Source organism: Amblyraja radiata, chromosome 5, assembly GCF_010909765.2.
Source record: "Amblyraja radiata isolate CabotCenter1 chromosome 5, sAmbRad1.1.pri, whole genome shotgun sequence".
Taxonomy (NCBI): domain Eukaryota; kingdom Metazoa; phylum Chordata; class Chondrichthyes; order Rajiformes; family Rajidae; genus Amblyraja; species Amblyraja radiata.
Window position 1 is genome coordinate 51,562,250 of NC_045960.1, and position 26,936 is coordinate 51,589,185.

The 26,936-nt window shown below is 39.3% G+C and overlaps 1 protein-coding gene across 1 annotated transcript in view; it reads right to left on the reverse strand.

The window, feature by feature from the left end:
* trdn (triadin) overlaps positions 1 to 26,936 on the reverse strand; it is a 353,412-nt gene that overhangs the window by 215,277 nt on the left and 111,199 nt on the right. Inside the window, exon 13 of the mRNA XM_033022051.1 lies at positions 17,836 to 17,934. Within this exon, the coding sequence (XP_032877942.1) occupies positions 17,836 to 17,934 (99 nt within the window). The remainder of the gene's footprint in view (positions 1 to 17,835; positions 17,935 to 26,936) is intronic.

The window sequence follows — 26,936 nt, forward strand, 5'->3', positions numbered from 1 at the left end:
ATTAACATTCATATTACAAATTTAGTTTTGAATGATATTATTATTTTAAATTTAGCTGTTCAGTTGGATGGGTTTCATCTGATTCAGATGTGTAGCACTCTCTGCATTGGAATTAAATAGGGATTTTTTGAAAGGACACAATCTCTTCCACTAAAGATAGACACAAAATGCTGGAGTAACTCAGCGGGACTGGCAGCATCTCTGGAGAGAAGGAATGGGTGACGTTTCGGGGCGAGACCCTTCTTGAGACTCTCTTCTACTAGTTGTTCAGAGATTGTCTTGCCAATACCAATTTCCCCAACTCTCTCTTTGCAAACAAGCTAAATGATACGTGATATGTTTCTTTAAATTGTGACACCCTGAGCTATCTAACAGGGTCAGTAGTGAAGTCATCCACAGTAGCCCTGCCTTACGTCTGTCAGAGGAAAACCACACTTCTCTACATTATAGTGTCCATCCAAAGGTTATAATTTACTAAGCCCTATTTGCATAGCTGATGGTGTTGATTTGACTATTTCGCACACAGAAGCATCATACGCTGGGCTTTCATTCCAATGGGTCACAGTACAAAAAATAACTGCATAATGAAACCCAAACACTAGAAAGGCAATGGACCTGACATGGGCTTGTCTGAATTGAGAAAAAATAACTAAAAAATGTGACAAACAGTTCAAAAAGACTCTCAGTTACAACATCCCTTTGTTATATCAAGGATTAGGCTGACTTTCAAACATTGCACTTCAAAGCTTCATGCAGCAAGAAAGTCAGAACTATCACTTTGAGCCTGAGTGTGTGAATGCTTCATTGGTAACGTAAGATCTTCTGAGTTTTGTTTTCCATAACTTTGTACTTTCACTGACTGAATTAACAAAATAAAAGTTCTACATGCTGGAAGTCCTTCAATATCAGTGAAGAGACAGACAAAATAAAGATTCAATGTATGTTCTTGGCATTTTCTCTTCTTGTTTCTAATATGCAGTGTTCTCAGTTTTGTTCCTCTCTTTTATCTTTGATTGAATGTCTATAGCTATTTCAAAACTGTTAAAAAACATTGCTAGTTGCTTGGTACCCTGATTATTTTTTTTGCTGAATTGTATTCCCTGCAAGTGTTTACTGTAAAACAATGCATTTCCATTATTTCTACAGACTTACAATAAGAAATAAGCAAATCATGAGGTATTGTCAAAGGAAGGAAATCTATTCCTGGGTACATTTTGTTGTGTGTGTGTGTGTGTGTATATATATATATAGTAATGTATGATTCCTCACAATCCCCACTGAGATGAATGAAATATCTGCTTCCCTCACTCACCCTTACTGCAAATGTATAACTGCAAAGTTCCACATTAGCATTGATAGAAGTAGCACTCATCAACAAACAATCTAAAATCTCAAAACAGCTTTCATCATCTAGTAGATAAATGTTCAAGTCTCAGTAGCATGTTCCATTAGTGATGGAGTCAGTGAAAAATGACACACGCTACACTTATGTGAATTCCTAACATTTTGCTGATAAATTAACAACAAATGGACCTTGCAGATCCTACACTGGTAAGTTTGTGTGCAGTAAAATTCAATTATTTCATAGTTTGAAAGTTAGTTAGCTAGAATGAAAAACCTTCATTTTCAAAAAGCACTTGTCATGCACCAATGCACCAATGCAGTTTGGAGCCAATTAAATATTTTTTAAATGCTGGAATTTAGGAAATTTGGGCATAGCAAAAATGTTACAAAGTTTTAAAGCAACATCAGCCAGATGATCCAGCATTAGTCATGTTGATTGAGGGATAAATATAAGAAAAATAAAGGAAAATGCATTAATTGTTTCTATTTTCATATGTTTTGCTGAATATTTAGTACCTGTATTTATCCATGGCATCTATGAACTTTTATATTTTCTGAAAATATTGGTGAATCAGTTATTTTCACATCTAGCTTGATATCAAAAATGAAAAATATGTCAATGCAGTCAAAGACAACGATTGCAGAATTCATAGAAGAATAGAAGTATTATAGGTAAATAGCCACTGTAAATTCTGCAAAAGATCGATGATATAAGTCCCATGTCGGGTAACAAGCACAACATATTTAATCAATACCATTGTTAAATGTAAATGTTGATAAAATAGCGTAGAATGTCAATAATAAGCTAGAATACAATAATTTCCAAAGAATCCAAAGAATCTCTGCCGGCCAAAGTCGATGTAAAATTAACATCATTCAAAGACCGATCATTGTTTCATCATACATGAGGACTGGCTCAATACTTTCAACTTGCCCTCATTGCAATAAAGAAAAATGAAAGGATTATCAATTAAATGCTTAAAATTACACAGAGAATTGACATTATGGGATTCAAGAAGTTCTTCGTGTGAAACTAGAGATTTAGAGTAGGAGCTCACTGCTCTAATCTTACGAAAACACAAGCTCGAGCTTACTTAAAATTTGATCTCCTAGCGGAGCAGTAAACTTGCAGAGCTCAATACAAAAAAAATTGCAGTTTAATGCACTCTTCATATGGATTCAGGACGAAAAAACTCTCAAAGGTCTCATCAGAGTAAATTGAACAATATCATTTATTTTTACCTTTTATTTTTTGGGGAATTTGATTCTAATATTACTTCTATTATTCTCCATTCCACAGCACACTGCCAAAGAAAGATGCCACACAGTTATTGTGATTGAGGTTGCTAACTATACCATACAGATTGAAAGTCTATTATCGAATAGTGAAAGGCCTGGATAGAGTGAATGTGGAGAAGATGTTTCCACTAGTGGAAGAGTCGAGGACCAGAGGCCATAGCCTCAGAATAAATGGATGTACCTTTAGAAAGAAGATGAGGAGGAATTTATTTAGTCAGAGGGTGGTGAATCTGTGAAATTTTTCCACTGAAATCTAGTCTTATGAATTAAGAGGTAAATATGGTTGAATATTTGGTTTTTAACTAATTTACCTTTGTTTAAGGATTTAAATTATTTCTGTTTCAATAAGCTTTTCTATTTATTTAATTTTTTAAAGTAAATTCTGAATGACAGCGTCATTTAAACGCGACTAAAATTAAAATAATTCATTAAAAAAATAAAATTAAATGACTGAATGTCAGTGTAATTTAAAAATTATTAAAGATCTTGAAAGCCTTGATATCATGATATCAGACGGTCCACTGCCAACTCTCTAGAAAGGGGGAGGGGGGGGGGGGTCTCTGCTAAAGGGTTGGAAGGTGGTTGCATGGGATCCAAGGAGAGATAGCTGAATGGATAGCAAATTGGCTCCATGGAAAGAAGCAGAGGGTGATGGTGGAAGGTTACTTCTCAGACTGGTGTTCCTCGGGGTTCCATGCTGGGCCCATTACCGTTTGTCATCTACTTCAATGATTTGGATGAGAACATACAGGGCATGATTAGCAAGTTTGCTGATGATACAAAAGTTAGTGGTTTTGCAGATAGGTGAAGTTGGTTGTGAACGATTGCAACAGGATCTGGATCGATTGGCCAGATGGACTGCGGAATGGTTGATGGAATTTAATACAGAATAGTGTGAGGTGTTGCATTTTGGGACGTCTAACAAGGGTAGGACCTTCACAGAATGGTAGGCTTCTGGTCAAGTCGCAGGTACATAAGGTGGTCAAAAAGGCTTTTGGCACATTGGCCTTCACCAGTCAGAGTATTGAGTATCGATATTGGGGTCATGTTGCAGTTGTATAAGACATTGGTGAGTGCATTTAGAATATTGTGTTCAGTTCTGGGCTCCATGTTATAGGAAAGATATTGTCAAGCTTGAAAGGGTGCAGAGAAGATTAACGAGGATGTTGCCAGGACTAGAAGGTGTGCGCTATAGGGAGAGGTTGAGTATGTTGGGTCTCTATTCCTTGGAGCGCAGGAGGATGAGGGGTGATCTTATAGAGGTGTACAAAATCATGAGAGGAATAGATCAGGTAGATGCACAGTCTCTTGCCCAGAGTAGGGGAATTGAGGACCAGAGGACATAGTTTCAAGGTGAAGGGGAAATGATTTAATAGGAATCTGAGGGGTAACTTTTTCACACAAAGGGTGGTGGGTGTATGAACAAGCTGCCAGATGAGGTAGTTGAGACTGGGACTATCCCAACATTTAAGAAATAGTTAGACAGATACATGGATAGGAAAGATTTGGCGGTATATGGACCAAACGCAGGTAGATGGGACTAGTGTAGCTGGGACATGTTGGCCGGTGTAGGCAAGTTCGGCCGAATGGCCTGTTTCCACAGTATCACTCTATGACTATGACTCCAGGGGCCTGGATAGAGTGGATAGGGATAGGATGTTTCCAGTTGTGGAAGAGTCTAGGACCAGAGGCCATAGCATCAGAATAAAAGGCCATACTAGAAAGGAGATGAGGAGGAATGAGGAAGATCGCGAACTTGTGGAATTCATTGCAACAGAAGGCTGTGGCGGCCAAGTCAATGGATATTTTTAAGGCGGAGATTGACAGATTCTTGATTAGTAAAGGTGTCAGGGGTTACTAAGCCTAATTCTGCTTCTCTAACATGAACTGATATATTGGCTGGGGTCTAGAAACCTGACTTGGATCTGGAGGCCTGATCCTATTGCACCTGAGTGTAGGCATGTGGGTTGACACAGCCCAATGATTTCAAGTTTGCAAAGGTCTCCGGATGGTATGGTGTTGTATCGCCCATACTTTTTTCTTCTTATCACGGCGTATAAAATGTGGGGTAATTTGATTTGGTTTGAATAGTTCAGTAAGCTCATGACCTTACTGTCCACCATTCTGCTTTAAAAAGAGTAATTGATTAAATAATTAACAGGCATGCCAGTTGCTGTCATTTCCAAAGAATTGTCATTCAAAGCAAAATAAATATTCAACAACTCATGGTAAGCACCCTTTCAAAATATTGATTACATTTTTGTCAAACTAAACAGGCAATGCACGGTGATGCTTACAAGTTAACGTTTGCATCTGATATGATGACAAATCCTCAAATTACAAAATTAGTCCACACAGTTTAGAATCCAGGCTATATATCTCCCCGATTTTCTCATTACATGGCCTAGTCACTTTAAAGCAATTTAGCTTATGTTACCACATTAAAAATGCAACATAGATCCATGTTTATTTCAGGCATGGGTTTTACTCTCTCAATTTCTTAGGAGTGGAGCAGGTGATAAGTTAAAATGGAGTATCTTCAATTCCATGGATTATTGACTTCTACAATATGCCATTGATTTTGACAGCAGTTGATGTATCAACTGAATTAAAATGTAGCCTCAATGTCAATAAAATCCAGACTGTATTTTAATCCTGATGTGAGTGGAGAACTTGCTAGGGCCCTCTCCTCAGCATCACTGAATCTAAAAGTAGCAGAGGTGTTCCTAGGTAAATAAAACCTTTCTTGAGATGGGCATAGAGCAGAACGGTGGCACAGTAGTAGAGTTGCTGCCTGACAGCAACAGAGCTATGAAAAATGCAATGTGGTGATGCAAGTTATCCAGAACATTTCCACAGCTTGAAAGTCTTCTGAAACCTTTTGACTATTGGTCATGACTTGCCTCCAGGATCACTATATGTTACATCAGTCACAACTTTTCAATCTATATTACTAAAAGTCTGATCTTGACCACTTCCTGGTGTTCTATATATTGATTTTAGAAAAAACACTGCCACTTACGGCTGTGATTTTTAGCCATCTTACTCAGAGTCCCCCTCCGCTGCGCAGGACAAGAGAATTTTTCCCATAGGTGAAAAATAAAAGAGTTATTAGTGTTTAAAAAATGTTGAGATTCTCTCTCCTGAAGGCCACAACCCTTCCGGAGGGACTATAAAACCCGGAAGTGTTGAGTGCCTCAGTCACTCTGCAAGATGGGGGAGCGAGAGGGTCACATCTCTCAGGTTGAGCAGTGAATAACACTGAACACATGTCTACTAAACTGTGAGTGGTTTTACTGACCTGTCAGTGCCCTTAATGTAGTTTGAAAATATAGTTTGGAAATGCTAAAGTTGTGTTGCCTTTGGTTTGGAAATGCTAACGCTGTTGTTGCCTTTGGTTTGGAAATGCTAAAGCTGTGTTGCCTTTGGTTTGGAAATGCTAAAGCTGTGTTGCCTTTAGTTTGTAAATACTAAAGCTGTGTTGCCTAATTAAAGTTACCCCCAGAACCCCCTCCCTCCCCCCCCCACCACTGGCCACCAATATTGGAATTGGTGGAGAGGTGGAATATTGCGTTGGGGGACCAGCCCCCCCGTGTGATGCTGGGACCCAACGCTTCCCACAGTCTCGTACTTCTTATTCCCTTTGACATTCATCAGAATATTCAGAAAAAGTATTAAAAAAATACATGAAAAGCATTTAGGCATTGAGTCATTCAAATGTGGGAATGGTTGTTTCTGAAGACTTGAGGGACACAGCCTCCCACACCTCTTCTCCCTTTCAATTAAGTTTAAAAGGCCTGTCCCACTTGAGACGCACGGGTAGCGTGTGGGCGGCGCGGGACGGTCGCATGGAAAAGCGCGGAGGGGTATGGAGTTGTGCGCGGTATCGCGCGGATCTCCACGATTTTGTAGTGCACAAAATCTTTGCGCACCTCCGGCGTGACGTATCGCATAAGCACGCGGATGTATTGTGGTCGTACGTTGACGTCCTGACCTCGTACGTGCAGTACTGTAGTATACGAATCAACTATCACGAATATCTTGATTGTACATGCTATTGATTGTGGAATGTAGGTGCATTTTGCGGTGGAGTTTGAAATCAGAAAGTCCCCAGAGAATAAGTCATCTCTATTGTGTCCTTTGCCTGTATACATGTAGGTGACATATTGCAGTAGGCAGATCTGCGACGTTTGATGCTGATGATGATTCATTAAAAATTGCGAATATTCAGACACTTGACACTCTTTTATAGAGTTTAAAACATTTTGTTCAAAGGGCAGCTGCACCGATAATTGAGTTCGCAGCGCAAGGTTCAATGTTAATGCAAGGTCAGGGAGTCAAAGAACAATATTCGGTATTTTGCTTTTACGCTGAGTCGGCTCTGATTATTTTACCCGTTTATTTATTTTTTGTTCCAGCTTCACTCACAACGTGTCAAGTTCTCGTCATTTCGAACCTCCATCTCACACCCCCAAGGGAACGCGCAAAAGTCACTTAATTAATAGGTGTTTAGCCATTTCCTCAGTGCGGGGTACCATCCATTCGCAATACAGCGATTGGAACCAATACCATTTGTACTGAGCACGGAGCAAACATGGATATTCCGTGGGGGGGGGGGGGGGGGGGGGGGGGGGGATGAAAACATAACTCAAAGCAACCAATTTTCTGAATTAATCCATAATTCGAAAGAAAATACAGTATTATGCACTAAACAACTTTCCACTGGGTATTCAAATGACGTCACGCGCTCCAGACGGCTGTGCTGACGCACGAAGACGCACGCGACAGTCACTAACAGCGTGTCACGTAAGTGACGCCCAAGTGCGACAGGCCCTTAATAAAGCATTCTAGATGTCTAGTGTGTATCAAATTTGCAAATGTGATACAGTCAGTCCACCATTTTTACAAGATAAAATATTACCAGGAAGGCTGTCAAATGAGATCTACGGCTTTGTGTACGGGAGTTGTAAGATGTTATAATGCAGCTGTGACTCTGTTGTCTGATAAAATATAAAACCAACAAAATAAATAATTTACAATACTTTTAAATAATTGGAAAAATTAAACCAAACAGAATTGAGAATCATAAGCAAAAGACAGTAGAGACACTGAGACTTTCCTAGAGCACAAGAGTTGGGAGTTGTTATTTATTTCTTTAATGCAAGCCTGAAAGGTGCTACCATGACCTCAACTTCCACAGCCAACAGAGTCACAGCTGCATTATAACATCTTACGACTCCCATACGCAAAGCCATAGATCTCATTTGACAGCCTTCCTGGTAATACATAACATACTTGTGCATTGGATTTGGGTCATTCAAATGTGGGAATTGTTCTTTCTAAAGACTTAAAGGACACAGGCTCCCATGCTTCTTCTCCCTCTTAATGAAGTTTAACAAGGCATTCTAGATGTCTTCTAATGGGTATCAAAATTGTAAATGTGTTACAGTCAGTCCACCTTCAGCAGGAAATGAGCAGTGAAAGCCGTATATGGTTCATAGCAGCATATAAAATCTGCAACAACAGCTTATTTTCTCTTGTTTAGTTGGCCACTACTCATCTCTCCACTGCCATCAGGTAGAAGGTACAGGAGCCTGAAATCTGCAACATCCAGGTTCAGGAACAGCTCTTCCCCACACCCATCAGACTATTAAACACAACTTCAAACAAACTATGAACTATAACAGCCTATTGCACTTTAGAATAGAATAGAATAGAATAGAATAGAATGCATTTTATTGTCATTAAAACAGCTTGGTTTGAATGAAATTGCATCTTCTACAGTCTTACATTACAAAAAAACCCAAGACCCAAACTTAACACAGTTTACATAAACATCCATCACAGTGAATCTCCAACATCTCCTCACAGTGATGGAAGGCAAAGTCTTATCTCTTCCCTTTGTTCTTCTCCCGCGGTCCAGCAGTCCAACTGCAGCGTCGAAGCGAACTGGGGCTCCCGATGTTAAAGCCCCCGGTGGGCGATGGTAAGTCCTGTGGCGATGTTAAGCCCCGCTCCGGGTCCTTTAAACCCCGCGATTCCAGCGGGGGAAGTTGCCGTTGCGGGAGCTCCGAATAACAGCGGCCCGCGAGCTCCCGATATTCCTGTCCACCGGGCCTGCAGCCGGAGCCTCCGAAGCTCCGAAGTCGCGCCACCACAGCTCTCCCCGTTCCAAAGTTGGCCAGCTCCGCGATGTCAGGTCCGCAGGCTCTGCGACTGGAGTCTCCAGATTGGTCCCGGCCGGAGGCCGCCGCCGGCTCCACGATGTTAGGCCCAACGACAGTGGAGACCCGACAGGGGAAAAGGTCCGGTCCCCGTACAGGGAAGAGACTAACGGTTTCCCCAACCCCCCACCCCCCACGTATACACAGCTAAAGAAAAATAATAAAAACTGGAGTCAAGACATACATTTAACGAGACAAAAAATGTTTAAAAAGACAGACGGACTGTAGTCGAGCCGCTGCCGATAGATGAGCCGCAGCCACACTACCACTTTATCTGTGTATTTATGTGTGTGTATATATATATTCTATGGTATATGGACACACTGATCTGATCTGATCTGTATTTATGCCTAAAATATTCTGTCGTGCTGCAGCAAGCAAGAATTTCATTGTCCTATCTGGGACACATGACAATAAATTCTCTTGACTTGACAACCGAAGTCAACCTATGTCCGCCTGCGACAAGCTGCGACAAGTTACAACCCTGTCGGCGACAAGTTACAACCCTGTCGGCGACAAATGAAGACAATTCAGTGGCCGGTACCTGTCGCTGGTTGACGTAGGTAGTCGCCAATGGAATTCACCGAAGTCAGCACCGGCGACAACCTATGTCTTCTGGTGACAACCTACGACAACACCTATATCAGGAGAAGTCAACCCACTGTCGCTGACTGTCGGCAAAATTTTTTGCACATGTTGAAAATCCAGCGGTGACCAGAAAGACGCTACGACTCTTTGGGCAACTGAGGAGACTACTCACGACCATATAGGCAACACCCCGGCGACCATGTGCCAACAGCTTAGTCGCCTAAAAAATATCCTAAGTGGGACAGACCCTTGAGACTATGATAGCCTTCCTAAAGTAAGGTACTCAGAAGTTGACCTAGGCCTGAATCAATTATTTATAACTTTGAGATAATTTAGCTGTTTTTAGACTCTATATCAATGTTTATAACGTAGATCCCATGTGCTTTATCTTTAATATATTATGCCACATTCAAATATTTGTGCATTCCATACCTATATATCTTGTCGTATCATCACCTTCTTTAAAATTGAACTGGTTAGTTCATGCATCCTCTCCTTGTTCCTCCTGCCAAAATGAATCTCTTCAGACTTTTCTGTTTATATTTTTATTTGACACATGCATGTTTTTTTTTAAACCAGTGCTTCATTATTTTGTTTTTTACTATTCTGCTCATTTTGAAGTGTTCTGATCAAAATTGCTCGGATTAATTCCAAAAAAATAGACTAATTGAACCACTCAGATCATTGCTTGTTTGTATCTTCCATGCATTTCAACTAAATTACCATTACATTTAATGGTACAAAATACTTTATTTTAACAATGCTGTATATATATGTTATAGAGTCATAGAATCATACAATAAAGAAAAAGGCCCTTTGACACACTGTGCTGACCATCAAATACCTATCTATTCTTACCCTATCTTATAGCCTGCAATGCCATGGTGTATCAAGTGCTATATAAATGCTATCTAAATGTTGTGAGTGTACCTGTCTCCACTACCCGTTTAGTCAGTTCTTACCAGATTTCAAGAATACTCTGGATGAATATAATTCTTCCTCAGGCACCTACAAGCAACCTACCTCTTACTTTTTAACTATGCTTTTTGTGGTAAGTGTTGTTGTGTGTAGTTTTTTTTTCTGTGCCTCCAGAAAAGAAAGTGAATGTGGCAGTGTTACTTATTATATATTAAAACAAAAATGCACAAATCTAATAAATCTGTAGAGAGCTACCAATGGCATAGAACTTTTCCACAGTTTCCAAGGGAAAAATGTCCACATTTTCTGATTATTTATTTTATATACTCATCAGTTTATCTCATCTCGGTGTCATAAACCAGAGGCAATGATGAAAAATTGTGTTTTCCCAGAACCAGGAGGACTACAATTGATTTTCAAAACTACCATATGTCTGAGCACCATCTGTCACTTTCAAGAACCGAAGCAGGAGCTGGCACAGCTGCACACACTCCAGGACAAATATGCAACTGCGAAGATGAGAAAACATGTGTGAAGACAATGTTGAACAAGGGGTCACGGTGATAGTGATTGATGAGTGGCTCGCCAGTACAATACAACCGCCCAAAAAACTGCATTCTCTAAACACGTCGCCAAGAATCCTGGCCGCTACAATGTGAGGCCACTTGCTTCCAATTATACCAAGCTGTCTAGATAACCAAGGCGAGTATGATCTTTCCCACAAGTAAGTGTAGAGGGACTGATGTGCTAATTTTACACTGCCAACCAACCCATAAAAAATTTGTTACATCTACAAAAGAGTTTTTAGTCATAAAAAAAAAAGAGCATTCCTGTTTTCTTTACTTCAAAAGGAAATTTTAAAGTACAAATTCCCGAAATGTAGAAATGCAAGGTGGCTTTAAGTTGATCAGAGAATTATCAGATGGAACGAATAAGGCTCCATTGCAGTGGGACCTATAGGACAAAGGATATGTTGAACGATATTCTCACTAATGCCACTGTGGCAAGAGCAACTCTGCCATGACACATTCTTTGACATAAATGGCAGTAAATATTGCCCTGTGAAAATAATAAACTAGAGTAAAGGACATTCCTAGACTAGATCAAGGTCTTTGCAGTTAGCTAAAGAGAGCGAGGTAAAAGGTTAGATTATATTCCGAAGCACAATATTTGAGTATTTCACCAGTGAAACACTTCCGGGTAAGGGAATTTGTTGCAACTGAGGACACAAGCACACATTAACATTCATGATGCACCACAGGTGCACATTGGTTTCAGTACTTTGTATCAATGTCTTTCTGTCTTAGTTTCATTGAAGGCAAATCCATCGTGGCTCAGTTGTCAAGTTTGAATATTCCATATACAATGTTATCCTTATTTTAGAGTCATCAGCATAGAGATATGCCCTTTGGCTCAGCTTGACAATACTGACCAAGATGCCCTATCTACGCTAATCCCACCAGCTCGCGTTTGGCCTATGTCTCTAAACCTTTCCTATCCATGTACCTGTTGAAATCTTTTGAACATTGTTATTGTACCTGCCTCATCTACCTACTCTAGTAGATCATTCCATATATTCTCATCAATCTCTGTGTGAAAAAGTTGTTCCTCAGCTTTATGTAAAATCTTTCCCTTTTCACTTTAAACCTCTGTCCTCTGGTTCTTGATTCTCCTACTCTGTGCATTCACCCATCATGATTTTATACTCCACTATAACATTATCCTTCAGCCTCCTGTGTTACAAGGAATAAAGTCCTATCCTGCCCAGGCTCTCCCAATAGCTCAGCCTCACCAAACCTTGCAACATGCTTGTAAATTTTCTGTGAGTTCTCTACAGTTTAACAACATACAGGGTGATCAAAACTTAACACAATTCTCCAAATGTGGCCTTGTCAATATCGTGTACAACTGTAACATAACATCCCAACTTCAATAATCAATGTGCTGACTGAAGGTCAATATAGCAAAAGATTTCTTAATCACCCTATCTGCGTGTGATGCCACTTTCAAGGAACTGTGTACCTGCACACTTAGATCCCTCTGCTCTGCAACACTCCCCAGAGCCCTTCCATTTACTGCGATGGTCCGGCTCTGTTTTGACTTCCCAAAATACACCACCTTGCACTTATTTGCATTCCATTAACCATTCCTCATCCCCATTTGGGCATGGTGCTTGGTGTTTGTTTCCACATTGTATGACTCTATAACTGTCAGGCATCCTGGTTGAGATATATGAATCATCACAAGGGAAGTGAAACCAGGGCAGGATCTTCACAGTGAATGGCAGGGCACTGGGAGTGTTGTAGCATAAAGAGATGAAGATGCAATTACATAGTTCCTTGAAAATGGCATCACAATTCATAGGGTGGTCAAGAAGGCCTTTGGCACATTGGCCATCATCAGTCAGAGTACTGAATATTGAGATTGGAATGTCATGTTACAGTTGTACAATACATTGGTAAGGCCACATTTGGAGTATCGTGTTTAATTTTGATCACCCTGTTATAGGAAAGATATTGTGAAGCTGGAAAGGCAACAGAGAAGATTTATGAGGATGTTGCCAGGACTCGAGGACCTGAGATTTTGGGAGAGGTTGAGCAGGCTAGGACTTTATTCTTCAGCGCGCAAGAGGGTGATCTCATAGAGGTGTATAGGATCATGAGGGGAATAGAAAGGGTAAATGTACAGAGCCTTTTACCCAAAGTAGAGGAATCAAGAACCAAAGGATATAGGTTTAAGGGAAAGGTTTAATAAGAATCCAATGGGCAACTTTTTCAAGCAAAGGGTGGTGGGTATATGGAATGAGCTGCCAGAAGAGTCGATTTTGGCAGGTACCATCACAACACTTAAAAGTCATTTGGACAGGTACATGGATAGGAAAGGTTTAGAAGGATATGAGCCAAATGGAGGCAGGTGGTAAAGGTGTAGATGGGGCATCTTGGTCAACAAGGGGAAATTGGGCTGAAGTGTCTGATTCCATGCTGTATCACTCTATAACAACTTAAATAATAAAACAGAACATTGCAGGGCAAGACTCTGATTTGCTAATTCATCTTTGCAATGGGTAATCTGAAAGGAAAACTCAACTAATTATCAGTTTAGTTTAGTGTAGTTTATTATTGTCACATCTACCGAGGTACTGTCAAAAGCTTTTGCTTGCATGCTGAACGTCAGTTGTTGAAAGACTGACAATGGTCAGCAGTGCAGCTTCCCATTGTACTCCTTATAGAAGTGATGGACTGATGGGATATAGTCCTCATAAACCCAATGATTTCATGTTTGTACTTAAAATCTATAACCTCCAATACAAATTCCAATGCTCACCTCAAATAAATCTACAACATTGAGTGAAAGTAGAAATATCTGAAGAATTATGAAACTTGAAGGTATCCCATGAAAGAGCAATGAATTGTATGCTGTCATTCTAGAGTCAGCTCGAGAGTTAATGAGTGCACTGTGTATCTATTTTTGTTGTATCACCCATTTAGTTTAACTCAATTAATTACTAAGATAATTAAAACAAATAGACCATTCTCATATGGATAATAAATGCCAGGATTGACAGTGATGTCTAGATCCCACCAATTAAATAATTGTAAAATAACATTCTTATTTAAGATCAAGATTGGGTCAACCATGATCTTACTGACTGGAGGGGGCCAAGGAAAGAGCGTTCACGTCGCGGCCCTGTTTCAACCAATCTTTCCACCACCACGCACAAGAAGCACAAGAAGCGCAAGACAGACACCATTGTGCAGATGCCGAGAAGTGTGTTTAGCTCTGGCTGAACAACTTCTAATCTTGTGTGTGGACTCGATAAGAAGAAGAAGAAGACTGACTGGAAGAGAAAGCTTCTGAGGCCACCTGGTCTACTATGTGTCACTCAAATGCTCCAGGCCTCTGGATGCTCAATAAATAACAATGCCATAGAGTCATACAGCATGGAAACAGGCCCTTTGGCCCATCTTGCCCATGCCGACCAACATGTCCCATCTATACTAGTTCCACCTGCTTGCATTTGGTCCTAAACCTATCCTATTCAATCACCCCATATCCATCATAGTCCATCCTTAATTGTAGATAGAATAAATATCAACAGTACAAATTGGAAACAGCATACATGACTGATTAACAATGGATCAATCAATGGGTCAGAACTACCAAGAACTGGTGTAAAAACTTCAACCAAAAAGAAATATACAAAATTAAGGACTATATATCAATGAAAATACGAAAAAAAGTAAAACAAATTCTAAATAATCTAAATGGTATTGGTTCTGAATGTCAAACTGCGCCATACCACCTACACCATTATTGGGGAGATAATTTGAATTAATACTTTTTTTTCCCAACTTGAGGATTTATTAAATTGGATATGTTGGGTGGCACAGCGGGAGAGTTGCTGCCATACATCGCTTGCAACGCCGGAGACCCGGATTCGATCCCGACTACGGGTGCTGTCTGTACGGAGTTTGTACATTCTTCCTGTGACCCTTCTCCGAGATCTTTGGTTTCCTCCCACACGCTGAAGACGTACAGGTTTGTAGGTTAATTGGCTTGGTTAATGTAAAAATTGGCCCTAGTGTGTGTAGGATAGTGTTTATATGCGGGGATCGATGGTTGGTGCAGACGCGGAGGGCTAAAGGGTCTATTTCCATGCTGTATCTCTAAAACTAAAAAAACGAAAGTGAAAATTTCCTTGGCAATCGTATGATTTCAGGTTACAGAAGCAATGAAAAATAGCCTCCAGTTAAAAAGAATAGGAGTCATCTATCATATATGGATTTAAAAGAACCATCTTAAATGTTTTCAGAGTCCATGCTATTTCCTGGCAGTGCTTTTCAGACAAATAGCAACTACGGCAACATAACAGTTGACAAAATAACATACCTCAATATCAGAGTTAGAGAACATCAGCAAAAAACAGAAATCTGAGATTCTAAAAGCATACAATTGCAATAATTCTAAAAAAGATATTCCCACCATTACCATACAAATAAAAGAAACAGCAATGTCAAAAAGCTAAAATGATCCAGAGAACATATGAAACTCTGGCAATTAAACAAGGTAAAGTGCTCTTACTAAAACAATTAAATTAATTAATCCAAAATAGTGGCAGAGATCTCCAGTCCATTGCAAAACTACAATGGGCTGGATGATGTTGCCTACTGGTTCTGCAGAGAACCAGCAGTAAGCTGCAGAGTGCAGGTCAGTCCAATCCTTCTTCATTCAGCAATGAGCTCATAACCATATATTGGTGCATATGACCTCGCATGATACTGCTTGACTAAACCGTGAGCTGAGGGTCAAAGAGCAAACGTTCCAGAGTAAGATGACAGATACATTTCTCATCTGCCTTTTGGCTTTAAAAAAGAGATGGTTAGCATACGCCATGGAAAACCCCATTCAAGTGATTGAGGATGTCAATCTTGATGGAAAAGATATGCATAGAAAAGTTTTTTTTTTTTTAATATATGTACCTTGACTTAAATATATGAACCTTTTCCTACTAAAATTGTAAATGTGTTTTAGGTAAATTTATTTGTATTTTAAATTGTTGAGTTTAGTTTATTGTCATTATATTGTCAAACTATAGAACGATTCTCTGACCATCTAAAAACATCATACGTTGAAACATTTGTGAGAAGATTTAACTGTACATAGCCAGATAGTCTACACAGCAGTAATTATATTCACAATGCCATAAAAAAGTATTTTGATCTCCTGCCACAAACATAACATCTCACAGTATTTTTACAGTGGCTCTACTTTGTGAATATCTTTAATATCATTTCTGGTATTCTCTGGTGACTGCTATGCAGGAAGCTGAATTACTGAGAGCAATCTGGATTTTTCATCTTAAATTGATGGGATTCTCAGTTGTTGTTGTTGGTATCATAACAACAGCAAATGCAATTAGTTCCCCCATGTATCACCTGTATCACCAAATCTTGCCATTACTTTCCCATTTCTCTTTACAGATTTCTCGACACCTAGTGGTTAAACTCTGTGTGCAGAACCCTCGTCATTGGTTGGGACTGTCATGTGACAGGGTTCGTTCGCGGGCCTTTCTGTGTGTTCAGTAGCTAGAGCTCTTCACGACGACAAGAGTCTAAAACGTAAACTCCTGACTAAGTGCACGCATAGTTCAAGTGTTGTTTTCGATAATAAAGAACATTTTGCTCTACACATTTGGCCTCGCTATAATTGGTGACCCTGTCGATCCAAACGTTTTTCGGATCTGCTATTATGAATGCAGCCGAGAACCTCGACGCTAACCCAGCCCAGCAAAACGCAGTTTCGCTAAAGCTGCTTGTTTTCTGGACGACTCAACCTCAGAAATGGTTTCAGCACATTGAGGCCCAATTCCAGGTTCGACACATTGTCGCCGATTCAACTAAATATTTCTACGTGTTCAGCGTGTTGGACCAAGAGACCACCGGCCATTTAATTCCTTACCTTCGATAACCGCCTGCCGACGGCAAATACGAGGGCCTCAAGGCACTGCTACTGCATACTTTTGGGCTCAGCTGCCGCGATCGAGCCTCCAGGTTCGTGCATGTGGACGGCCTCGTTGACCACATAAAGAATATTTTGCTCTACCCATTTGGTCTCGCTACAGGTTCCACATTTTCAGTTTCTAATCTCTGATGATCTTTCAATCACTTTGTATTTCCTTTCTCAAATTGAAGTGTAAGCTATACCAAACGATAATCCGGGTTTAGGTGTAGAAGCTTACTGGGAACATCAAAGATGTATGTGCACTGACCCCCCTAAAGGGACACAAACTACAGAAAGGTCTGAAAATATCAGCATGCCATTCATGCAAAGTAACAAAGTTATTGCCTGAGCAGCTTGTATTAATGTATGGTAACAGTATGGGCTTCTTTGCTGGGCTTTCCCAGTATGTCTTCAAAGGAACAGCCTGGTCATAGATTGAAGGAAAAACCTACTGAATGACCATCGCTGGGAATGTGAGCATGATTCATTTTCTGTGGTTTAATTTGTCACAATATGGTGGCAGTCAGTGGTTGCAGGAAACAGACACAAATGTAAAGAATGTATGAAATTAACTAATTCCTCTGTAAATGGAATGTTTAAACCTATCAATGAACAAATTAAGTATTTTCTGAGATTCCACATTAATTTCAACATTTTCACGAATAAACAACCCTGCATCCTGATTGATCTTAAAACTCTCTTGTTTATATATGTATATTTTCTTTACTCTATTAGTAGAAATGCTCCTCAATATGTATCATCCCACCATATTACCAATGTAGGATTTTGAACTGACAACTAATACCTGAAATTTGTTTCAAAGAGGTGCAAAGACCTCCACCAGTAAAATGGATACAACATTAGATTTTGAGCTGCCAAAAGCCATGGTCAGTTATATTTACTACATGACATCTAAGTGCATAACCTGCATAAGTGTTTTTTAATGTACTGCTTGACTTGCCTTTAACAGAAGATCCAGAAGGTTTCTTAGTGGCAGATTTCTTTGCAGGAGGTTTTACAAGTTCTGGAGCTGGAGTGACTGCAGGAGCTGCTGGATGGCCTGTGGTGAAAAGATTTGTTCCATTAATCATGAATGAAGGAACTGATCTAATTATGTTTACAACTTTTAAATATGCATTGGAAGGCTGTTTACATTATGGCATAAAGATTAATCTAGATCTAATACAGGACAAATGTAATGACCATCCCTGCATCGACTTATTGTACTTTGCTTCACTCTATCTGATTATCATCATTTCAAAAGTGGACAAGTGGAACAAATAACACAGATCAAAGAACATACAACATAAGAAACAAGAAATTATCTGATTACTGAGTTAGGTGGTAAGTCAAGTAAATGGCAGCTCCACAGCTATGAAAGTGGTCAGGCAAGGAAGGTTTGCCAAATAGTTTTTATAACAAAGAAAGAAACAAAATGCTAGAGTAACAGTGGGACAGACAGCATCTCTGGAGAGAAGGACTGGGTGACATTTCGGGTCGAGGCCTTCCTTCTCTCCAGAGATGCTGCCTGTCCCATTGAGTAATGCCAGCATTTTGTGTCTTTTTTGGTATAAACCGCATCTGCAGTTCCTTCCTACACATAGTTTCTATAATAACTTTTTAAAATTGATTGGAATAGATGTGATCTATATAATCATTTCACAGTAACACAAGCTCCTCTTGATGACAGGTGGCCATGGCAGCGAGGGCTGAGAGGGTGTTTCTGCAATGATGCGTTGACAAAGGTATGCTGATCCCTCTCCATGTATGTAATGATCATGTAATCAAATGAAAATTTTTTTAAAAAAATGTAACTGCTGGATTTGGTTGAATTTTAAATAAAAACACCAAATACATAATTGAACTGCAGTGCGTCAACACAAAAAAAATAAGACGGCATGGGTGCGAGATAATTCCCCTTCAAATTGCTGATTTAGTCAAGTCTAGATCCAATGGTAAACCTAACTTAAACAAGAATGAAACAGAGTAAAACTCACACCATTGGTCATTCTCAACTTTACTTTGAACATTGAAAATCAGTTTACACTCCAGAGGGAATGTGCGCAATGCATTTGTTAGCCCCGTAAAAGAGCATAGACCAACATGTAAATTCACCCATTAAGTTTAGCAATACATTGCTGAACTCATAATTCAGGGCCAATAAAAAACTCAGTTAAAATGAAAAGAAGGGAAGAACTTGCCTTTACATTGTTCCTTCCATAACCTCAGGTATCACCATGTATTTTACAATCTGTTCCAAACTTACTGAAATTCAGTCATGGTGTGATGCAGGAAACACAGCAGCCAATTTACACACAGCAAGCTTCCATTTTTAGAAATGTGTTTACTAATTATTAATATAAAGTTTTACTAGACAGTACAAAGGCCAAAAAAAGACAGATCACTATTTTTAGTATTAAAAAATAATTATGTGATAAAATAAGAAATAAGAGGGCTTGTATTCATAATTCTATCGCCTTAATGGGAATGGAGGAGACAAACTAATTAATCTCCAGGCAGAATTTTTAATTGATTTTTTTAAATCAATGTTCATTAAAGAAATATGTAATATGTTACTTCAAGTATAGGAAGCAAGTTACCAAAAAAACGGTCACAAGCGAATATACCATTGTCAAAAAATTACAGATTAAAATAGACAAAGCATATTCTTCACAAAAAATGCACATAAGAATAGTCAAAGGAGCAAAAAGAAAATAGAACAATACTTTTCAAAACTTTTGAATAATTAATTAGTGAATACGAACTGCACTGAATTATAAATTAAGAAATGCCACATTAAATTTTGAATTACAAAATGAGTAAAAAATTGAACAATCATGATAAATAAAATCATTATTAATTATCAGATTAATTTCAAAAACCATTAAGCTGGTGGAATTTTAAAGTGCTTCTTTTAATAGAAATCTGTGTCCTGAAAATGATTTATTTGTGATGTTACAGAGGAGATGCATAACAGCATTCTGGTACGTGTAATTATTTTTACCTTGGTTTCTTTCAGAAAATATAATATAAACAGCTTGATAGAAAAACAGATCATGAAATTTCAGGAGAGATCTTAAGTTTTAAGAAGTATTTGGTCAGTGGTAAATGACTGTTCATGTTATTTCTCTCAAGAGATCCACAGTGAGTAATGGAACTGCTCGGGACTAAGTAGTTGTGCCTATACATTTTTGATCTTATCACCAACCAAAATTAAAGATGGATCAGCAACATTTCCAAGTTAATCTTTGGCAATATATTTGCACATCCACTCAATTTTGATTAGTGTCACAATCCAAATATTAAATAATGATCAGCATTTAACTAGCAATTTATCACGTGCCAAAAACCACCCAAAGCAATTTATTGACAATTAGTTACTTTGGAGCATTAACTGCTGTTTTGATGCAAAATACAATAATCATTTTGAACACTCCAGAAACGAGTTAATCTATGTTGAAGTACGGTGGAGAGTAATGGAGGAGTATTCCGCGACCATTTTGAACAATTCAAAATTTCAGCCTCCACCTAAAGTAGATCACATGCCTTCAGATTAGTGCCCCATCAAATGGGTTCAAATGGATTCAAATATAAAAAATGGGTTCAAGTTTCAAACTAATTATTCCGTTTAGGGTCAGAATCACCAACCACTCCTTTGCAAAAATATTGTGTCATCAAAGAATGGACTGAACTGAAGGTTAAATTCCCAACCATCATTGACATTCATTGAATCAATGTGCAAAATAAAAGTCCTCTACTGACTCCCCCCCCCCCCTCCCCACTCCATGTACAACTCCTCCATCTAACTTTTAAAGTTCATGGCAAGGTCGTGATGAACACAGATATCTCATTTGTTTTTAAACATCACTCTACCAAGGCAGATAGCAATGATGAAATTCATCCTCAATGCACCAGTACAGCCTTTGGTTGATTGAAGAAAACGATGTGATACCTTAGGCATGGCACAAAACTAGTGAAGGTGTGATATTGGGTTTTGTGAGTCCATGCATAATGAACACACAGAATGTGCCCTCTGGTCATCCTGTCAGGCATCATCTGTGGAAGGATTTTAGATTCCAATTATGTTCCATAAGTACAATAAGTTTCCCTTCAAAACCCATGGAACTGGAATAGAAGCAAATAATGCTTGATCTCAAATGAAGCAAGGAGAACGCACAAAAGCAATATGAATAAATAACCCACTTGCATGATCCATTTAGTATATTGGAAGATACTACGTGTTATCATGTGAATTTCCATAAGTTCATGAAGTAAATTGAATATATCTGCACTCACCTCAATTAGATGAAAAGGTGTAACCACTGTGATTGCACTATCCCAATTCCTGATCTCTACCCATATGACCTGGTTCGATGAGCCCTCCAAGGTATTTTCTCTGTGCAGCTGTGGCATTCTCTCTCATCGGTAATGCAGCTTCCCCCACTTGTTTTATATCCATCTCTGTCACATCTGAAAGATGTAAACCCAGAAAAGTTGTGGGAACTTTGTCTCCCACCTGCTTATGCAGAGCACCAACACTTAGAGAGGGTGCAATCTAGTCAGCAACTTGCTTCTGGACATCCATTCAGTTAGATCATGTGAACACGTGTCTCAACCATTATCCCCACAGACCTATCTTTCATCCCTTGATACTCTTGCCCAAAACATTATCAATTGACCCCAGTTTGAAAGTTTTAATCTATTTTAAGCTTTATAAAATTCTGACAATTTTATTTCCTGGTTTGCCTCCTGGGAATATGCATCAGTGTGATTGGTCACTTGATCACATCACTGTCCACTGCACCCATAACATGGTGCAATACAGTAAAAGATTGCTAGATCTTTTGGGGCAGATTTCTTCAAATTAACAAATATTAATTGCATAGTTAAGTAATGTTATTACAGGTAATTATTTGAGTTTATTATGCCACTACAGGATTTCTTTTCATTCAACCCACACACATAGAGTACTAGATTTTTTTAAATTGCTCAGGAAACAATTGACACATTAAGGATGCAATTTAAATCACATTTATTGTCCTGTGGATGTTTCAGAGTTCAACTTTCCTCTGTCAGCCAAAGCACTTTTAGACAGTTTTAGAACCAGATGTCATTACTGTCTACAAATCTCCTCAGGGAATAGATATCTCTATGGGGAAAACCAAACAATTTACAATGTTGGTGGAAGATGAAGCAAACAAGAAGAAATGCATAATTTGAAGGAAAGTCGGGCTATATTACAATAAGAAGCTTCTTTCTGGTGTTACTCTTCCAAATATATCAACCCACAATGAATGCATTTGGATTTCTCAGCAAAATAATGTATTCAGCTGCTTAGATTTTCTGGGGAGCATTGACACTATTGTGACAGTGGTGTGCTTGAAGCTTAATAAATTACACTCATCTCTGTCTTTGCGTTCAATGAAACACAGACACAGAAATAGATCACACTCCAAGGGACTGATTGGTTGTAGGCGAGTTTCCTTTTAAAGATTACATCTAATTGCAGTTTAAGCTAATATCTTCTATTTTGTGAGTCGATCACAATGCAGAGTTTACACGTTTCCATTCCAGAACAGGATTGGACAACTCAGAATATTCTTGATGGAACTATTGCAATGAACCATCCACCTGCCTGAATCTTGGGTTACGGATGTGATTATAAACATTGGGTAGTAAACAAGAATGATAAATAATGCATTTTTAACCTTGTTATAGTCTCTTTTCAGCTGAGTGGAGGGATCTCTCACTTTGTAACATATTTTCCTGAGTCGTATAAAATAAAATTCTGCAGTATTTTAAGCTGCATCTTATTTTACTAACCATTGTGATGTATTTATGGCTCTAGTTGTTGAGATGAAATCTTCTTAACATTGTTTCTTGTTTAGTACCATATAATCTTGCACTTCTCATTCTGGATTGACCAAGGGAGCTGGAAGTATTGGAGCAGGATAGAAACTCATTAACAACCAACCTCTGAGAAGACTGGCCTGAGATGGTTCAGATGGTTCTTTGGTCTTTGGTTAAATTTGGTACCACCCACCAACTACATATGTAGTTGTTTGTTGTAGATGTATTGTTATTAGTAGGCACAAAACATCATCCAGTGCTATTTTAATTTGTGTCATTAATTTATAGCTGTGCCATTGCACTAGGTGGACAACGGGCCAGCAATACCCAAGGCTATAGCAAACCTGTTCAAGCAACAGCAGTAAGTAAGATACCACATGAAATATCATAAGAAATACAAAACGTGGTGTTCGGACACACCCAATATTATTCTGAACTCAGAATAATTTCAATTAGTTTAGTTTAGAGATACAGCACGGAAACATGCTCTTCGACCCACCGAATCCTCACAAACCAGCAACCCCCGCACATTAACACTATCCTATACACCCTAGGGAAAATTTACATTTATACCAAGCCAATTAACCTACAAACCTGAATGTCTTTGGAGTGTGGGAGGAAACCGAAGATCTCGGAGCAAACACACGCGGCCAAGAGGAGAATGTAAAGACAGCACCCATAGTCAGAATCGAATCCGGGTCTCTGGCGCTGCATATGCTGTATTGCTACTCCACATTGCCGCTCTGTTAAATGATAGCCACTAGTTGGATAAAATAATGAGCCAGCTATTATTCTATTTTGTTTTGCTCATGTCAGTCCGAACAATTGTACACAATAAATATCTTCTGTTTGTTTTAAATTCTGTAGCATACAAACAGAAACTGAAGAATCCTTGTAAAATACAAAAATGGTATCCAGCTCAAAGGCAAGTGATATATGTAGCTATCAGATTAGGTAGGGTTCTTATTTAATGTTAAGGGGCAGTTTTCCATACAAACAAGATAATTTAAGGAATATAATCCCTCAATCAGCTGATCACATGTTGTTAAGCATTTTGTTTCCTCATAAGAACATGGGAATGCCTTCAAGCATTAGATCTCAACCATCTAAACAAGACACTGGTTGTTCTAGGCCAGGCTGAAAAGGGCAGTGAAGTAAGATATCAAAAGCATGGCAAGTTGACTCGTAAGGCAAGCTGACTGAAGGATTGGACTCTTGATCAGTTTTGTATGTCATCCTCTATTTTTTTCTGAAAACTGTCCCTTAATGGTAAATGAGAAAGCCCTACATAATCTGTTTTATGTGATATTATAGCAAAAATCTGGGAACTATAGAAAAAGTTTATGATCAATACAGATGTCTCCAGAGCAGCTGGGCAGGTATAAAAAATATTTTTTAAACAAACTAATGGAATGTCAGAAGATAGACACAAAATGCTGGAGTAACTCACTGGGATAGGCAGCATCTCTGGAGAGAAGGAATGGGTAACGTTTCAGGTCGAGACCCTTCTACAGACCCGAATCATCACCCATTCCTTCTCTCTAGAGATGCTGCCTGTCCCGCTGAGTTACTCCAGCATTTTTATGTCTATCTTTGATTAAAACCAGCATCTGCAATTCTTCAAGTTCAAGTTCAAGTTTATTGTCATGTGTCCCTGATAGGACAATGACATTCTTGCTTTGCTTCAGCACACAAAATATAATGGCCATTGACTACAAAACACATGAATAAATAAACTGATAAAGTGCAAATAACAAATAATGGGTTATTAATGTTCAGAGTTTTGGCCGAGCCAGGTTTAATAGCCTGATGGCTGTGGGGAAGTAGCTATTCCTGAACCTGGTCGTTCCAGTCTTCAGGCTCCTGTACCTTCTACCTGAAGGTAGCAGGGAGATGAGTGTGTGGCCAGGATGGTGTGGGTCTTTGATGATACTGCTAGCCTTTTTGAGGCAGCGACTTCGATAAATCCCCTCGATGGAAGGAAGGTCAGAGCCGATGATGGACTGGGCAGTGTTTACTACTTTTTGTAGTCTCTTCCTCTCCTGGGCGCTCAAGTTGCCAAAACAAGCCACGATGCAACCGGTCAGCATGCTCTCTACTGTGCACCTGTAGAAGTTAGAGAGAGTCCTCCTTGACAAACCGACTCTCCGTAATCTTCTCAGGAAGTAGAGGTGCTGATGAGCTTTCTTGATAATTGCATCAGTGTTCTCGAACCAGGAAAGATCTTCAGAGATGTGCACGCCCAGGAATTTGAAGCTCTTGACCCTTTCAACCATTGACCCGTTGATATAAACGGGACTGTGGGTCCCCATCCTACTCCTTCCAAAGTCCACAATCAGTTCCTTGGTTTTGCTGGTGTTGAGGGCCAGGTTATTGTGCTGGCACCATAAGGACAGTTGCTCAATCTCTCTTCTATACTCGGACTCATCCCCATCAGTGATACGTCCCACAACAGTGGTATCGTCAGCGAACTTGATGATGGAGTTCGCACTATGACCGGCTACGCAGTCATGAGTATAGAGTGAGTACAGCAGGGGGCTGAGCAGGGGGGAATTCTTTCCTACACATAATGGAATGTCAGCCTTTATCCCAAGAATGCTTGGATATAAATGGGAAAATCTGTGTTATAACTGGCCAGTTATAACTGCTGCATTCAGTCTGGGCATCATCCTTCAAGAAGGTTATTGAAATAGAATGAAAACACATTCACCAGAATGGTACCAGGACTGTAAAGGATCAGGACTGTCCACCAGATGGCTCTGGTTCCAATAATGGACTCAAATCCACATGGTGGACAATTGAACCAGAGACATTGTAAACCTCTCCTCGACAGAAAATAAACCTAAAGTTAATGTAAATAAATATCAATAGCAGCATTCCTATAAACTCCTAACTGATTGCCCTTTTGGGAAACATACGCATTTCATGTTCCTATATATGACACCAGATCTTCTATTGGGTAGGAGAAGAAATTCTAATGCCATCACGGCGGGTTTAAAGTGTTCAGAGACGGCTTAACTTGAATGGTAGAATAAGATCAAGTGGCTGAATCATCTATTGTTGTTTCTGTGATCCTTTCTTTAAGCCAGAAGGCTTTATGGGCTTACAAGATATATAATGGTAAGTTCTTCAGCAACTGCCGATGTGAATGCTCATGCATCAAAGGTTGCTTTGAAGTCTGTAAGTTATGTCACAGAACCCACAAATAAAGCACCTATGCTTCAGTCTGAATTCAGTTGCTCTTCAACAATGAATACTGAAGTGAAGTTCACAGCTTCTCATCAACAACAGTCGGTCTTCCCAGAACATCGTGTACAGCTGAAAATTGCATCACATTTGGCCTTGGGGGGGTGGCTCACCTTAATGTTCTGTTGCCAGCTAACACCTTCCTAGTTTATTTGGCGAGGCACAGCTCACTGCCAATTGAAAGAATTACTCCCCTGCTGCAGTGGCGAGGTGTGGAAATTAATCCACAGGTTTTACGTCTCCTAATTAAATTATTGAGACATCCAGACAAATTTGTGAGCACCAGGAATTAGTAAGTTAACCTATGATGAGCGGTTGTTGGCCTGTACTCGCTGGAGTTTAGAAGAATGAGGGGGGACCTCATTGAAACATACAGATTACTGAAAAGTTTGGATAGAGGGATGTGGAGAGGATGTTTCCACTAGTGGGGGAGTCTAGGACTAGAGGTCATAGCCTCAGAATTAAAGGACGTTCTTTTAGGAAGATGAGGAGAAATTTCTTTAGTCAGAGGGTGGTGAATCAGTGTAATTCTTTGCCACAGAAGGCTGTGGAGGCCAAGTCAGAGGATATTTTTAAGGCTAGATGGATAGATTCTTGATTCGTACAGGTGTCAGAGTTTATGGGGAGAAGGAAGGAGAATGAGGTTGGGAGGGAGAGATAGATCAGCCATGATTGAATGGCGGAGTAGACTTGATGGGCCAAATGGCCTAATTCTACTCCTATCACTTATGACCTTATGATAAGTAGGAGACAAGTGGGTTTGTTTGGCCAGAACAGTGGAACTCACTAGCACAAACCATTGCTACTTTACTTATGTATATTAAACGAAAAATTAAATAGATAACTAAGAATGTGATACTATGTACATATTTGTAAGAATTACCTATGAAAATATGAATAAAGCCTGCCAATGCACCACTGTTATGACTGATAGGAAATGTGCTATTTTCAATAAATTGATATTAC